The sequence below is a fragment of the Vulpes lagopus genome, chromosome X (assembly GCF_018345385.1).
Source record: "Vulpes lagopus strain Blue_001 chromosome X, ASM1834538v1, whole genome shotgun sequence".
NCBI classification, from domain to species: domain Eukaryota; kingdom Metazoa; phylum Chordata; class Mammalia; order Carnivora; family Canidae; genus Vulpes; species Vulpes lagopus.
Window position 1 is genome coordinate 79,475,753 of NC_054848.1, and position 16,282 is coordinate 79,492,034.

Below are 16,282 nucleotides of genomic sequence, written 5' to 3' on the forward strand. Positions count from 1 at the left end.
TTCTCACTGTAGCGTTCCAGCTGGTCTCTCTTTAAATCTCAGGCCGAATTCGTAGGTTTTCAGGATGATTGGATGGTTTTCTAGGTAATTTGCTGAGGACAGGTGACCTGGAGACCCTACTCCTCCGCCATCTTGCCCCTCCCCTCTCTTCTTGATTTTTTGTTTGGATGATCTGTCCATTGATATAAGTGGGGTGTTAATATCCCCAACTATTATTGTTTTACTATTGATTAGTTCTATTATGTTTGTTATTAACTGTTTTATGTAATTGGATGCTCCCATATTGGGTGCATAAATATTTACAATTGGTATATCTTTTTGTTGGGTTGTCCCCTTATGATCTTTTAGTGTTCTTCTTTAATTCTTATTACAGTCTTTGTTTTAAAGTCTATTTTGTCTGATATAAGTATTCCTGCCCTGGCTTTCTTTTCACATCCATTTTTCATGATTAATGTTTCTTCATCCCCTCACTTTAAATTTGTGTGTGCGTTTAGGTCTGAAATGAGTCTCCTGTGGGTAGCATATAAATAAGTCTTGCTTTTTTATTCATTCTGTCACCCTATGTCTTGTGATCGGAGCATTTTGTCCACTTACATTCAAAGTAATTATTCATAAGTTTGTATATGTGCTGCCAAAGTGAACACAATTATTCATAAGTTTGTATTCATTTCCGTATTGTTACTTGTTTTATGGTTATTTCTGAATTTCTTCTCTGTTCCTTTCTTCTCTTTTTCTCTTCTCCCACAGTTTGCTGGCTTTTTTAGTCATATACTTGAGTCCCTTTCTCTTTATTTTTGCATATCTAGTACTGGTTTTTTATTGTGTTTACCACTTGTTTTGTATATAACATCTTCTGCAGATAGCAGTCTATATTAAGATGATGGTCATTTTAGTTTGAATCCATTCTTTACTCCTCTTCCTCTGACATTTTAGGTATATGATGCTATAGTTTATGTCCTTGTATTTTGTAAGTCCATTGACTGATTTTTACAAATAACCTTTTTTTAAAAAGAGAGACAGAGAGCATGAGGGGGTGCAGAAGAAGAAGACAGAGAATCTTAAGCAGGTTCCATCCCCAGTGCAGAGCCTGATACTGGGCTCAATCTCATGGCTCTGATATCATGACCTGAGCCAAAATCAAGAGTCAGATACTTAACTGACTGTGCTACTCAGGCACTGAACAGATATACGTCTTCTTACTGCATTTTTTCATCCTACTGTTCATACTCTTACTTACGGTCTTTTCTTTCCACTCAAAGAGTTTCCTTTAACAGTTCTTGAAAGGCTGATTTAGTTGTCAAAAATTTCTTTAACTTTTGTTTATCTGAGAAACTCTTATCTCTCCTATTCTGAATTATAACCTTGATGGACAAAGTATTCTTGGAGGCAGACTTTTCCCATTCAGCACTTTCAATTTATCATACATTCCATCTGGCCCACAAAGTTTCAGCTGAAAAATCCACTAATAGCCTTAACCATTTTCTCTTGTATGCAACTGTCTTCTTTCTCTTGCTGCTTTTAAAATTCTCTCTTTATCACTACTCACTGTCATTTTAATTACTATGTGTCTTGTTGTGGACTTTTTGTGTTGCTTTTGTTGGTGGATCTCTGTGACTCCTGGATCTGGATACCTGTTTCCTTCCTCAGATTTAGGAAGTTTTCAGCTACTATTTCTTCAAATAAATTTTTTCCTCCCTTTTCCCTCTTCTCCTGGGATCATTGTAATGTGTTATAGTCGATGGATTTACTGAGTTCCCTAAGTCTCTCCTCATTTTGCATATTTTTCTCTCATCTGCTTAGCTTACTTTCCATTACTCTGTCCTTCAGGTCACTAATTCATTTTTCTGCTTCCTCTAGCCTCATATTTATTTCATCTAGTGTATTTTTTATTTCATTTGTCATATTCTTCATCTCTGATTGGTTCTTTTCTATCTCTGTGTTAAGAGTGTCACTGATGTCCTACAGTCTTTTCTCAAGTCCAGGGAGTATTTTTATGCTCATTGCTTTATCTATCAGGCATAATTCTTTTTTTTTTTTTAATTTTTATTTATTTATGATAGTCACAGAGAGAGAGAGAGAGAGGCAGAGACACAGGCAGAGGGAGAAGCAGGCTCCATGCACCGGGAGCCTGATGTGGGATTCGATCCCGGGTCTCCAGGATCGCGCCCTAGGCCAAAGGCAGGCGCCAAACCGCTGCGCCACCCAGGGATCCCTATCAGGCATAATTCTTACCTCTATTTCACTTAGGTGACTTGCTATGGTTTGTCCAGTTCTTTCATTTAGGACTTATTCCTCTTTTTATTTTGTCGAACCACCTGTGTCTATTTCTTTGTGTTAAGAACCTCCTTTGGAATCCCTGGGTGGTGCAGCGTTTTGGCGCCTGCCTTTGGCCCAGGGCACGATCCTGGAGACCCAGGATCGAATCCTACATCAGGGTCCCAGTGCATGGAGCCTGCTTCTCCCTCTGCCTGTGTCTCTGCCTCTGTGTGTGTGTGTGTGTGTGTGTGTGTGTGTGACTATCATAAAAAAAAAGAACCTCCTTTATGTCTCCTGCTTTTGACAGTAATGGCTTTATGAAGCGGAGATCCTATAGTGTCCTGCAGTGCAGAGCCCCATGTTCACTGAAAACTGGTGCTTCAGGGGTATCTCCTATGTGTGTTTGTGCCTTGTGCTGTTGTGTCTTGGCTGACCTTTCCTTCAGTCCAGTAGTTGGTACTTTTTCTCTTTGCTTATTGTGGGAGGTGTTTAATCCATGTGCTGTTAGTAGACCAATTTTAACAAGGTTCATTCTGGTTTACTGTGGCAGGGGTAGCACTACCACTGCTGTCACTACCACTGGGACTGAGTCCTCACAAAGTGTGCAGGTTGGGAAACGTGGTATCGGCAAGTTTTTCACAGGCCTTCTGGGGGAAGAGACCAGCAGGACTGAGGCAAGCATGACTGGAAAAAGCAGTTCTTCCAAAGCCCAGGTCTTCACAGCTTGATGTAAGCAAATTAGGTACTGAATATTGGCACCATGCTCATTCCTGCAGGTGGCCATGGTTTTATGCTATGGTATATAGCAGGGAAATAACACTGGCCAGCTCCTTTGTTCCTGAAGAAGTCCCTCAGCAAATCATGCACTTTCTGGACTTACTCTAAGACTAGTAAGTAATTCTGCCTCCTATATGCCTCCTGCATTTTTCAAATGTCTATGCTATATATCTGCAGCTGTTTGTTATGCTCTCTTTAACAGTGGAGACTCAGCTTCCTATTGCTCTCCATTCTTTCTCAGAAATGAAGCCCATTGATTTTTTAAATTTTAGGCTTTAAGTCCCACTGGTTATAAGAACTCACAAAATTCAACGCCTCTAGTTTTCATAGTCAAATGTTATGGGAATTTGTCATCTCTGTGAGGGCTTCTCAGTTTTGTGGAGGCCAAGAAAAATTAAGGCCATCCCACCTAAAGTTTAGCATTAGCACAAGTACAACCATCTTAGGCCCCTGTGAATAAGAGCTGAACTTTACGGGAAAAACTGAAGAATGTCCTCAATGTCCTTGGCAGGGAATCCCGTATCAGAAAGACAACAGAGCCCACACCCGTGGTAGAAAGTCCCATATTAGAATGAGAACAGTGCTTAATGCCCTTAAGCCCCGTATCAGAATGTAAACAGAACTTGAGAAATTCCTCCACCCCTTCTGAAAATCCCCTAGACCAACCTATAAAAAACCCAGCTGTAACCCACTTTGGGGTCCAAGTACCTGTTCCGCTGTGTAGGGTATACTTGGACCCAAGCTCGAGCTTGCAAATAAACCTTCGTGCGCTTGCATCGGTGTCGGCTCCTTGGTGGTTTCTTGGATTCGCAATCTTGGGCACAACAAGGTTGATAGTTTGTTTCTCTCCTCTCTACATGCTCACAGTGTCCCACCCTCTCTCCTGTGGATAGCTCCAAACAGTTTATTTATTTTTTTTTTAAGATTTTATTTATTGATGAGAGAGAAAGAGAGAAAAGCAGAGACACAGACAGAGGAAGAAGCAGGCTCCATGCAGGGAACCTGATGTGGGACTCGATCCCGGAACTCCAGGACCATGCCCTGGGCCAAAGGCAAGCACTAAACTGCTGAGCTACCCATGGATCCTCGCCCCAAATAGTTTAGACCCCTACTGAGTCTCATCCATTCCCATCCTCTTCAGTGTGCTCTATTCTCTATCTTTAGTTGTGGAGTTTATTCTCCCAGTCTTTGGGTCATTTTTCTGGTTCTTTACACTGACATGAGTGTTCTCTCGTTGTATCCATGAGACAAGGTAAACTTAGGATCTTCTTCTTTCATCTTCCTCCATCCTTATTCCACAATCATAGTAATCTACATAGCATTTCTTCTGACTGAAATATTCATTCCACACAAAAAATTGTATGGCAAAAAAAAAAAAAAAACGTATGGCAATGGTCTGATACTCATGAGATTCTCTGGTTTGACCATGTTTCTCATCACCTGAAGCAGTTGGCCTGATAGAGAGTAGAATGTCTTTTGATGACTCAGTTATTAAGTCATCTAGATGACAACAACTAGTAAGGTAAACCATGACCTCTGTAATGTGATATATACTCTAAATCAGCATCCAATATGTAGTAATATTTTCCCATAGCCTGGATTCACAGGTTGAGAAATCAAGAAGTTAAAATATGAGTAAATCTTCTCGTTGCTCCCCTAGCACAATTCTTGCTTCCCATTCCCATGAACTAGGCTCTCCTGGTTTGAATGTCTAACTTCAAATGCTCCATTGAGCTTGTAGTTGAGATTGGCACCTGGTCACCTTGGGCTACTCATGCCACTGAATCAATAGAAAAGAAGGGGGTTATAGTACTGGTTGGTGCAGTAGATCCTGACTATCAAGAAGAAACTCCACTGCTACACAAAATGGGAGTTTGTTTTTGTTTTTTTGTTTCGTTTTGTTTTGTTTTTAATAATAAATTTATTTTTCATTGGTGTTCAATTTGCCAACATACAAAATAACACTCAGCACTCATCCCATCAATTGCCCCCCTAGGTGCAAGTCACACATTCACCCCCACCACCCACCCTCTTCCCCTTCCACCACGCCTAGTTCATTTCCCAGAGTTAGGAGTCTTCATGTTCTGTCTACCTTTCTGCTATTTCCCACCCATTTCTTCTCCCTTCCCTTCTATTCCCTTTCACTATTATTTATATTCCCCAAATAAATGACAGCATATAATGTTTGTTCTTCTCCGATTGACTTATTTCACTCAGCATAATACCCTCCAGTTCCATCCACATTGAAGCAAATGGTGGGTATTTGTCATTTCTAATGGCTGAGTAATATTCCATTGTATACATAAACCACATCTTCTTTATCCATTCATCTTTCGATGGACACCGAGGCTCCTGCCACAGTTTCGCTATTGTGGACATTGCTGCTAGAAACATCCAGGTGCAGGTGTCCCGGCGTTTCACTGCATCTGTATCGTTGGGGTAAATCCCCAACAGTGCGATTGCTGGGTCGTAGGGCAGGTCTATTTTTAACTCTTTGAGGAACCTCCACACAGTTTTCCAGAGTGGCTGCAACAGTTCACATTCCCACCCACAGTGTAAGAGGGTTCCCTTTTCTCCGCATCCTCTCCAACATTGGTGGTTTCCTGCCTTGTTAATTTTCCCCATACTCACTGCTGTGAGGTGGTATCTCATTGTGGTTTTGATTTGTATTTCCCTGATGGCAAGTGATGCAGAGCATCTTCTCATGTGCATGTTGGCCATGTCTATGTCTTCCTCTGTGAGATATCTGTTCATGACTTTTGCCCATTTCATGATTGGATTGTGTGTTTCTTTGGTGTTGAGTTTAATAAGTTCTTTATAGATCTTGGAAACTAGCCCTTTATCTGATATGTCATTTGCAAATATCTTCTCCCATTCTGTAGGTTGTCTTTTAGTTTTGCTGACTGTATCCTTTGCTGTGCAAAAGCTTCTTATCTTGATGAAGTCCCAATAGTTCATTTTTGCTTTTGTTTCTTTTGCCTTTGTGGATGTATCTTGCAAGAAGTTACTGTGGCTGAGTTCAAAAACGGTGTTGCCTGTGTTCTCCTCTAGGATTTTGATGGAATTTTGACTCACATTTAGATCTTTCATCCATTTTGAGTTTATCTTTGTGTATGGTGAAAGAGAGTGGTCTAGTTTCATTCTTCTGCATATGGATGTCCAATTTTCCCAGCACCATTTATTGAAGAGACTGTCTTTCTTCAAGTGGATAGTCTTTCCTCCTTCCTCGAATATTAGTTGACCATAAAGTTGAGGGTCCACTTATGGATTCTCTATTCTGTTCAATTGATCTATGTGTCTGTTTTTGTGCAGTACCACACTGTCTTGATGACCACAGCTTTGTAGTACAACCTGAAATCTGGCATTGGGATGCCCCCAGCTATGGTTTTCTTTTTTAAAACTCCCCTGGCTATTCGCGGTCTTTTCTGATTCCACACAAATCTTAAGATGATTTGTTCCAACTCTGTGACGAAAGTCCATGGTATTTTGATAGGGATTGCATTAAACGTGTAAATTGCCCTGGGTAACATTGACATTTTCACAATGTTAATTCTGCCAATCCATGAGCATGGAATATTTTTGCATCTCTGTGTCTTCCTCAATTTCTTTCAGAAGTGTTCTATAGTTTTAAGGGTATAAATCCTTGACCTCTTTGGTTAGGTTTATTCCTAGGTATCTTATGCTTTCGGGTGCAATTGTAAATGGGATTGACTCCTTCTTTGCCATTTTGCATGCCTAATGTCTTTTTGTTGTCTGATTGCTGAGGCTAGGACTTCCAGTACTATGTTGAATAGCAGTGGTGAGAGTGGACATCCCTGTCTTGTTCCTGATCTTAGGGGAAAGGCTCCCAGTGCTTCCCCATTGAGAATGATATTTGCTGTGAGGTTTGGGTAGATGGCTTTTAAGATGTTGAGGAATGTTCCCTCTATCCCTACACTCTGAAGAGTTTTGATCAGGAATGGATGCTGTATTTTGTCAAATGCTTTCTCTGCATCTAATGAGAGGATCATATGGTTCTTGGTTTTTCTCTTGCTGACATGATGAATCACATTGAGAGTTTTATGAGTGTTGAACCACCCTTGTGTCCCAGGAATAAATCTTACTTTGTCATGGTGAATAATTTTCTGAAAGTACTGTTGGATCCTGTTGGCTAGTATCTTGTTGAGAATTTTTGCATCCATGTTCATCAGGGATATTGGTCTGTAATTCTCCTTTTTGGTGGGGTCTTTGTCTGGTTTTGGAATTAAGGTGATGCTGGCCTCAGAGAACGAATTTGGAAGTACTCCATCGCTTTCTATCTTTCCAAAAAGCTTTAGTAGAATAAGTATGATTTCTTCTTTAAACGTTTGATAGAATTCCCCTGGGAAGCCATCTGGCCCTGGACTCTTGTGTCTTGGGAGGTTTTTGATGACTGCTTCAATTTCCTCCCTGGTTATTGGCCTGTTCAGGTTTTCTATTTCTTCCTGTTCCAGTTTTGGTAGTTTGTGGCTTTCCAGGAATGCATGCATTTATTCTAGATTGCCTAATTTATTGGCGTATAGCTGTTCATAATATGTTTTTAAAATCGTTTGTATTTCCTTGGTGTTGGTAGTGATCTCTCCTTTCTCATTCATGATTTTATTAATTTCACCAGTCTCACCATCACCAGTCTTCTCTCTCTTCTTTTTAATAAGGCTGGCTAATGATTTATGTATCTTATTATTCTTTCAAAGAACCAACTCCTGGTTTTGTTGATCTGTTCCATAGTTCTTCTGGACTTGATTTCGTTGAGTTCTGCTCAAATCTTTTTTAACTCTCTTCTTCTGCTGGGTGTAGGATCTATTTTCTGTTTTTTCTCTAGCTCCTTTAGGTCTAAGGTTAGCTTTTGTATTTGAGTTCTTTCCAGTTTTTGAATGGATGCTTGTATTGCGATGTATTTCCCCCTCAGGACTGCTTCTGCTGCATCCCAAAGATATTGAACGGTTGTATCTTCAATCTCATTAGTTTCCATGAATCTTTTTAATTCTTCCTTAATTTCCTGGTTGACCCTTTCATCTTTTAGCAGGATGGTCCTTAACCTCCACGTGTTTGAAGTCCTCCCAAACTTCTTGTTGTGATTTAGTTCTAATTTCAAGGTATTATGGTCTGACAATATGCAGGGGACGATGCCAATCTTTTGGTATCGGTTCATACCCGATTTGTGACCCAGTATGTGGTCTATTCTGGAGTAAGTTCCATGTGCACTTGAGAAGAATGTGTATTCAGTTGAGTTTGGATGTAAAGTTCTGTAGATATCTGTGAAATCTATCTGGTCCAGTGTATCATTTAAAGCTCTCGTTTCTTTGGAGAAGTTGTGTTTAGAAGACCTATTGAGGGTAGAAAGCACTAGATTGAAATCACCAAGTATAAGTGTATTCTCATCTAAGTATGTCTTAACTTTGGTTATTAATTGACTGATATATTTGGCAGCTCCCACATTCGGGGCATATATATTGAGGATTGTTAAGTCCTCTTGATGGATAGATCCTTTGAGTATGATATAGTGTCCCTCTTCATCTCTCACTACAGTCTTCGGGGTAAATGTTAGTTTATCTGATATAAGGATGGCTACCCCTGCTTTCTTTTGAGGACCATTTGAATGTTAAATGGTTCTCCAACCTTTTATTTTCAGGCTGTAGGTGTCTTTCTGTATAAAATGAGTCTCTTGTAGACAGCAAATAGATGAGTCCTGCTTTTTTTATCCAGCCTGAAACCCTGCGCCTTTTGATTAAGCCCGTTCACGTTCAGAGTTACTATTGAAAGATATGAGTTTAGTGTCATCATGATATCTCTTCAGTCCCTGTTTTTGTGGATTGTTCCATTGGACTTCTTCTTAAAGGGGAATTTTGAGAGTCCCCCTTAAAATTTCTTGCAGAGCTGGTTTGGAAGTCACAAATTCTTTCAGTTCCTGCCTGTCTTGGAAGCTCTTTATCTCTCCTTCCATTCTGAATGAAAGCCGTGCTGGATAAAGTTTTCTTGGTTGCATGTTTTTCTCATTTGGGACCCTGAATATATCCTGCCAGCCCTTTCTGGCATGCCAGGTCTCTGTGGAGAGGTCTGCTCTTACCCTAATACTCCTCCCCATAACAGTGAGGGATTTCTGTCTCTTGCTGCTTTAAGGATCTTCTCTTTATCTTTGGAATTTGCAAGTTTAACTATTAAATGTTGAGGTGTTGAATGTTTTTTATTGATTTTAGGGGGGATCTCTCTATTTCCTGGATCCGAACGCCTGTTTCCCTTCCCAGATTAGGAAAGTTTTCAGCTATGATTTGTTCAAATACATATTCTGGACCTCTGTCCATTTCGGTGCCCTCGAGAACCCCAGTTAAACGTACGTTGTTCTTCCACAGGCTGTCATTTATTTCCCTTAATCTCTCTTCATGGTCTTTTAATTGTTTCTCTCTTTTTTCTTAGTTTTCCTCTTTGCCATCAACTTTCTTCTATGTCACTCACTTGTTCTTCCACCTCGTTAACCCTCGTTGTTAGGACTTCAAGCTTGGATTGCATCTCATTCAATTGATTTTTAATTTCTGCCTGATTAGATCTAAATTCTGCAGTCATGAAGTCTCTTGAGTCCTTTATGATTTTTTCTACGGCCACCAGTAGCTGTATAATAGTGCTTCTGAATTGGCTTTCTGACATTGAATTGTAATCCAGATTTTGTAACTCTGTGGGAGAGAGGACTGTTTATGATTCTTTCTTTTGAGGTGAGATTTTCCTTCTAGTCATTTTGCTCAGTGCAGAGTGGCCAAAAACAAGTTGTATTGGGAAAAGGAGAAAAAGAGAGGAGAGAAAGAAGGAAAGAAAAGAGAAAAAGAAAAAAGAAAAAAGAAAAGAGGTAGAAAAAAAGAAAAAAGAGAAGAGAAAGAGAAAGAAAAAAAGGAGAAGAAGCAAACAGAAATCAAAAAGAAAAAAAAAAACACGGGGAGTATCTTCTGATTCTGTATACTTTAAGTCCCTTGACTTCCTCTGGAACTTGTCTGTCTAGCTGGTCTTCTGGGAGAGGGGCCTGTTGTGCTGATTTTCAGGTGTTAGCACTTGGGGGAGCTGCTCTGCCCCCTGCCTGTTGCAGGGCTCAGTGGTGGATGTTTAACCTGTGAGACCCCAGGAGGAACAACCGCAGTGGCGGCGGCCAGCTCTGGAGCCCTGGATTCAGCTCCCGCAGTAACTAAGGATCTCTCAGTGTGCAGGGGCCTGGATTCTCTGGGGGCGGGGCCGCTGACTGCTCAGCTTGAAGCAGGAGCGTCCTTGCTGTCCTGGGCCCTCCTGGCCTCTGCCTGTCCCAGGGGGAGGTCTGATCCTGGGCTGTGTCCCCGGCGCCCTGTGCTCCCGGGCCTGGGCTGTTGGATTCAAGCTCCCGGCCGGGCAGCCACCTCTCCGCGGAGCTGCCGCCTGAGCCCCTCCGAGCTGCTCCTGGGTCAAGCCGGGCGCATGCTGCAGCCCTTTAGGGAGCTTGGGGCACTCTCCCTGGCGCGCAGATGTGTTAGTGTCCCAGGGAGCCTGAGGGCATCCCTGCCCTCCTGCAGTCCTGCTCTTACTCCCTGTGAGCCCCTTTCTGTCCGGGAAGATTGGTGAAGCTCCTGCTTCTTCAGGACGGTGCTCTCCCGTCCTGGGGGCACTCGCCCTCGCCTTAGGCCGGCTCCTCGCAGGGCCCTTCCCCCTTGGATGCCTTTTGTTTCTTTATTTCTTTTTTCCCCATCTTCCTACCTTGATAGAAGCGTGAACTCTTCTCACTGTAGCATTCCAGCTGTTCTCTCTTTAAATCTCAGGCCGAATTCGTAGATTATCAGGATGATTTGAAGGTTATCTAGATAATTTCTTGGGGACAGGTGACTTGGGGACCCTACTCTTTTGCCATCTTGCCCCTCCCTCTCAAAATGGTAGTTTGTAATGTAGAAGTTTCCCTAACCCTAACCCTCAAAGTACTCCCATGTTCTGTTAATAAAGTCAATGTAAAACTACATCAATCTACACTAACAGGAGGGCTAATGGTCCAGACCATCCAGGAATGAAGAATTTGTTTGCTCCAACAACCAAGGAACATTGACTACCTAAATATAAGGGGCTTACTGAGACCAGTGAGAATATATAATGAGGAGTGGAAGAAGATAGTTGAAAATATCAGCTATGACCACTACAGCAGATTGAAAACCTAGGATTATAATAGTTATGAATATTTCTTCCTTATTTTGATACCTATATATCTGTATTTATGCTAAACCATTTTCTTCTACCCTCCTTTACCCCTATTTTTTTTAATTTACATGTGAATTGTTAATTATGGTTAATTTTTATTTCAGTGGACAAGTTACTGGATGTTCAAGGGAACAGAGAGGAAGAATGAGCATTATCTTTGGTAGATAAAATAATCTTGTATCATCTTTTATGAAGAAGGTGAGTATGTTCTCAGTTGTATGTGGGTTACTTGCATCATGAGAGGCAGAAGCATGGCTTTGTTATTTTCTTTAGTTGGTAGTGTGTATGGGTGCCAAGTTGACAAAGGCTGGACTATGAAAGCTCTGGGTAGCATCAACTGGGTTAAGTGAAACTACATTTCCCAGAATCTTTTATTTTGCATGTTTTCAGTTAAGATTGGCCACGGTAAAATTTTGCCTAAGATCTGGAAAGCAAAAATGAAACAGTAGCCACGTTTCACTCTTGAAAGGATGGTGTATATCAGAAGCTCTGTTATGCATCACTCACTTTTTTGTGCATCTGCTGCTTCCCTTGTTGGCAATGACTGTAACAAGGTTCATAGTTTCAGCTACCAGAGTCATACCCCTCCAAGGTTCTCCCATTTCTGGGCCAGGTTTAATGGAGATTTTGCAAGAGGAGTTCCATTTCTCCTGCATGTCACTCATGGAACAAATTTTTAGGCTTAAAAAGAGATAAAATCTGACCTGGAGTTCAATGGGAGAAAAGATACAGGTTCCATCTTATTTGCATGTTTCAGTTTTCCCTACATTTCCCAGCTCATTTTCATTCTTGCTTCCTAACCATGTGTCCAGTGAGTTGAGGATCAGCATCAGACTCCAAAGAGACGCTGAATCAAGAATTTTTTACCAGTTTTTACAGTAGTGCAAAGTCAAATCTCTATTATAATTCCCTTTTTTGAGAGAATCAAGGATACTCTGAGAAGGCAAGGGCATACTGAAGAGGCAAAGTGAAGTTTGTCTTATCCAATTAGGAGTCTGCTGCCTAGCCTCTGATGTCTACCTTAAGTACTCCCTTCTTTCTTGATAAGAGCCCACCCACTGTGACCCCTTCTGATTCTTTAAACTACACAGTTTGTAGTCAATATATTACATGTTATGGATCCACTTCACATTTACCCTTTTCTCCAAGCCATACTTTGAGCCTTTTGTTTCCTCGAACTATGGGACTTCTTTCTCAGTCCCTGAAAATGCTTTCAATCAACGGTGGAAGAGGCATGCTGGTCACAACTTGGCCTGGTCCTTTCAGATTCCCTCAATTAAGGCCATTGGCTTTCTGATTAATTAAACTTCAGTTCTCATGTTTCTCCCCAAGCTGGATAGGAAATAAGCAATCCTGTCTTAAATGCAAATTAGACATCAGGAAATCTTGATTAGATACTTGACTCTGCCAGTAATTTGTGTGACCTTTGGCAAGTCTATTAGGTGCTTTGTGCCATTGATTTTTCCTTTTTTTCTGGTTAGTTACTTTGCTACATTCCCTTCAAAATTTACATCAATATTTTTGACATTGCCATGCTCCCTCTTGAAGTGGGACCATGGACAAAATTAAATACATTGAAAGAGCATTGGGGTGATAAAAAGGAATTTTTCAGTGTTATTTTCTGAAATGTGATGTTTCTTAATTCATTTGCTATGATTTTTTTTCTAAAATATTTTTCAGAGTTAGTTATATGCATTTGCTTTTCTTTTTTTAAAATATATTTAAATTTTATTTATTTGAGAAAGAGTATGTGTCGGGGGCAGGGGAGAAAGCAGTAAGAGAGGGACAAGCAGACTCTGTGTCGAGAGCAGAGCCTGATGTGGGGCTTGAACTTATGACCTTTTGATCTTGACCTAAGCCAAAACCAAGAGTTGGATGCTCAACCAATTAAGACACGCAGGTACATCAACATTTTGCTTTTTGGAATAAATATGAAAAAAATGCTTAATTTATCCATCATTGTAAGGATTCTTTTTGCACTTGATTTCTTTGTTAGTATGTCTGAATGCAACAGAAAGTCTTAGTTTACTCAGATTATCCCAGCAAGGTGCCCTTTAATGTTCTTAATGGTTGCCTGTAATTACGTGTCCTCTTTTCTGTATTTTTATTGTTGAGGCTTGATGTGAAACAACAGCATTTACTAAACACTTTCCTGCTCCTGTTTTTTAATATTTCTTCAACTCTATTCTGACTGAATCCATTTTAACTTTGTATGCTCTTTATCAAGGCAGCTATAATAATGTTAGTATGTCCAGAATTTTTTCTATCTCTCTTCTTGCAGATTTTTAACACTGCTGAGCCGTACAATTCTTTAAGGCTCCATTCTACTGATATGAGCTGTCCCTAGATGAAAAATGGGGAGTAGGGGTGGGTATCACAGTTCCAATGATGCAGAAGACAGTCTTACTGGAGCTCTGTAGTTTGCTGAAAATAGTGGCGTTAAATGGATGGGATTTGCATGAGCTTAAAAATAACCCAGACCTCTCAAATATGAGGATTTTGAGACTAAAATCAAAGGGCTTTGATCACTCACGGGGCACCAGGCACATCAATTCTCACTTCCCAGTAAATGAATGTAGAGCTTGCAATGACAGAGGGGCCCTTTGTTGACCCTTCCAAGTTCTGCTTCTTTTCATCTACCCACCTGATTTTTATCACCTTCCGATGCCATCTCAAGTGCAGTCTTAGTTGACCCCTCCTCCAGCAGGCCTCCTGCCCTTTCTGTGGTAGGGCTTTCACACCTTTAAAGACTGTTGTGCACTCTGCATCCATCCTCTTTGTTGACCCCACTGCCTGTAGGCAGGCCCTTCTGTCAATAGGTTCTCCTAGGAAACAGCCATCTTGGTAGTTGCCATCTTCACCAAAGTCATCACAGCAACCAGGTCAGCACTCAGGCCCAAACATAGACTGGAGCATCCTTATTGCTATGTCTGCCAAAGAGGAATGAAACCCAGCACATGGAGGCCAAGACAGAGCTGATAGTGCAGCAGACCATGACCAAGACTCCTCAAGTTATCTGGATCCTACAGAAGGATCAGATAGGATTTGAGGGCCTGTGGCCTTTATGGCTTCCCAGAAAGTTGCAAGAACTCTTCAGGAAGAAGAGGCCAGGCAGGAGGCCTCCCAGCCCATAGTTAAGGACAGGGCTATCCAGGCCAGGCAGCAGAACAGGAGGAGGGTCAGGAGGAAGGCAATAAGTAAGTGGTGGAAGAGGAAGAGGAACAGGACTATGATGGTGAGCAGGAGGAAGATGAAGATGAAGGAGAAGACAAGAAGGCACAGGAAGAGGGTGCTGAAATCATCCTTATAGGACCCATGATTTCCCCACAGCATGGTTTTAGTTCCTGTATCAGGATGCCATCTGTTCCATTCCACAACTTGGACATTATAATAACCACCTCTTGGTTTGGCCCCATGCAGGTCACATGTTGGTAAGGCATGATCCCTGGAAACCTGAGGATCTAGGAGAGGTACTCACACCTCAGGAGGGCCAGGGCCTGGTAGATAAAGTAGAGAACTGAAAGGGTGAATACCTGTCAGAAAGAAACTACATCCAATTGTCCAAGGAAATTGCCTAAGGGCTATATACTAGAAGGCAGAGAACCAGAGGATTCCAAGGTCTGGGAAAGCAAGTCCCCAATGCAGAGGTATTCTATGAGTTGGGGGCCTGTGCAGCCAGAGGGACTGTAACTACCAAGTTGCAGCTGTGTCCTCAGGTCCTTGTTTCCCCCATTGGGGCACCCAGCTCAAAAGCAAGAGGTGCCCAGCATTTGCCTTTAGCCATTAAGCAGTGGGTGAAAGCTCTCAAAAACCTTCAGGCCCAGTATGCCCAAGTAGAAGCTCAATTCTACAGAGATTTTCACGATCTAGAGAAAAAGTATGCTGCCTTCTACCAACCTCTGTTTGATAAGAGATCTGAGATCATCAATGCAATCCATGAGCCCACAGAAGGTGAATGTCAGTGGCAAGTAGGTGTTCAGGAAGGCACATGTGGAGATATGGAAAGAGAGCCTGTGGGAGAAGGGCACACAAATGGTATATCTCACTTTTGGTTGATGGCTTTTTAAGATCCTCAGCAGGATGATCCAAAAAAGTGATGAGCTTGTACTAGAGCACCTGGAAGATGTAAAAATTAAAATTTCAGGATTTGAGGAACCAATGAGCTTCACCATAGAATTCATCTTCAAGTCAAATGAATACTTTTTCAACAAAGTCCTGATGAAAACCTACCAACTGCGATCAGACCCAGGTGATTCTGATCCCTTCTTCTCCAAAGGGCCAGAAATTATCAGTAGCACAGGGTGTAAGATCTACTGGAAAGGGGGGAAAGATGTCACCGTGCAAACTAGCAAGCTGCAGAGAGGTGAGGTCTGCAGAAGTTTTGCATCCACCACCAGGAAGATGCCTGGCTATTCTTTCTTCACCTACTTCTATCCTCCTGATTCTCCTGAGGGCAGAGAGATGGATGTTGCCACCGATTATAAATTGGGCTATTTTTTCCGTGAAGTTCTGGTCCCGAAGTCTGTGTTATTCTTCACTAATGAAGCCAGAGATTATAACTATGAAAGTGCTGACGATGATCCTCGAGAAGCTGGAAGTGAGGAAAAGAAAGAAGTGATCAGAAATGAAAAACCTGACAAAAGGGCTGGAAAAGATCTGGACCCAGAAGAGAGCAGTTGCTAAGAACCCAGGTATATGTATGTAGTTTTGTCTATCACCCGGCCATGCCTGACATACATCACTGAAATAGCTGAAACTGAGGAGGAGAAAATAAAGGATAAAAATTGAAACCAGGGCAGCCCTGGTGGCTCAGCGGTTTAGCATCGCCTTCAGCCCAGGGTGTTGATCCTGGAGACCCAGGATCAAGTCCCACGTCAGGCTCCCTACATGGAGCCTGCTTCTCCCTCTGCCTGTGTCTGTGCCTCTCTCTCAGTCTCTCTCTCTCCTCTCTCTCTCTCTCTCTCGTCTCTCATGAATAAATAAATAAAATTTAAAAAAAATAGAAACCGGAGGGCCTGAAAAGGATCCAGATCAG

General features: G+C 41.7%; 1 protein-coding gene across 1 annotated transcript; it reads left to right on the forward strand.

Annotated features, from left to right (window-relative positions):
- Positions 1 to 14,311: 14,311 nt before the first annotated feature.
- Positions 14,312 to 15,930, forward strand: LOC121482605 (nucleosome assembly protein 1-like 1). The gene is made up of 3 exons (XM_041740458.1): positions 14,312 to 14,482; positions 15,066 to 15,215; positions 15,316 to 15,930. Exons 1-3 carry the CDS (start codon positions 14,312 to 14,314, stop codon positions 15,928 to 15,930), a joined length of 936 nt encoding a protein of 311 aa, XP_041596392.1.
- The last annotated feature ends 352 nt before the right edge of the window (positions 15,931 to 16,282 follow it).

What these genes read in the sequence shown, in the direction of transcription:
- LOC121482605 (XM_041740458.1), top strand. Translation starts at nt 14,312, where the DNA reads ATGGCTTCCCAGAAAGTTGCAAGAACTCTTCAGGAAGAAGAGGCCAGG. An exon ending in AGAGGAACAGGACTATGATG is followed by an intron (nt 14,483 to 15,065) that starts GTGAGCAGGAGG and finishes AAAAACCTTCAG; the next exon opens with GCCCAGTATGCCCAAGTAGA. An exon ending in AAGGTGAATGTCAGTGGCAA is followed by an intron (nt 15,216 to 15,315) that starts GTAGGTGTTCAG and finishes TGGCTTTTTAAG; the next exon opens with ATCCTCAGCAGGATGATCCA.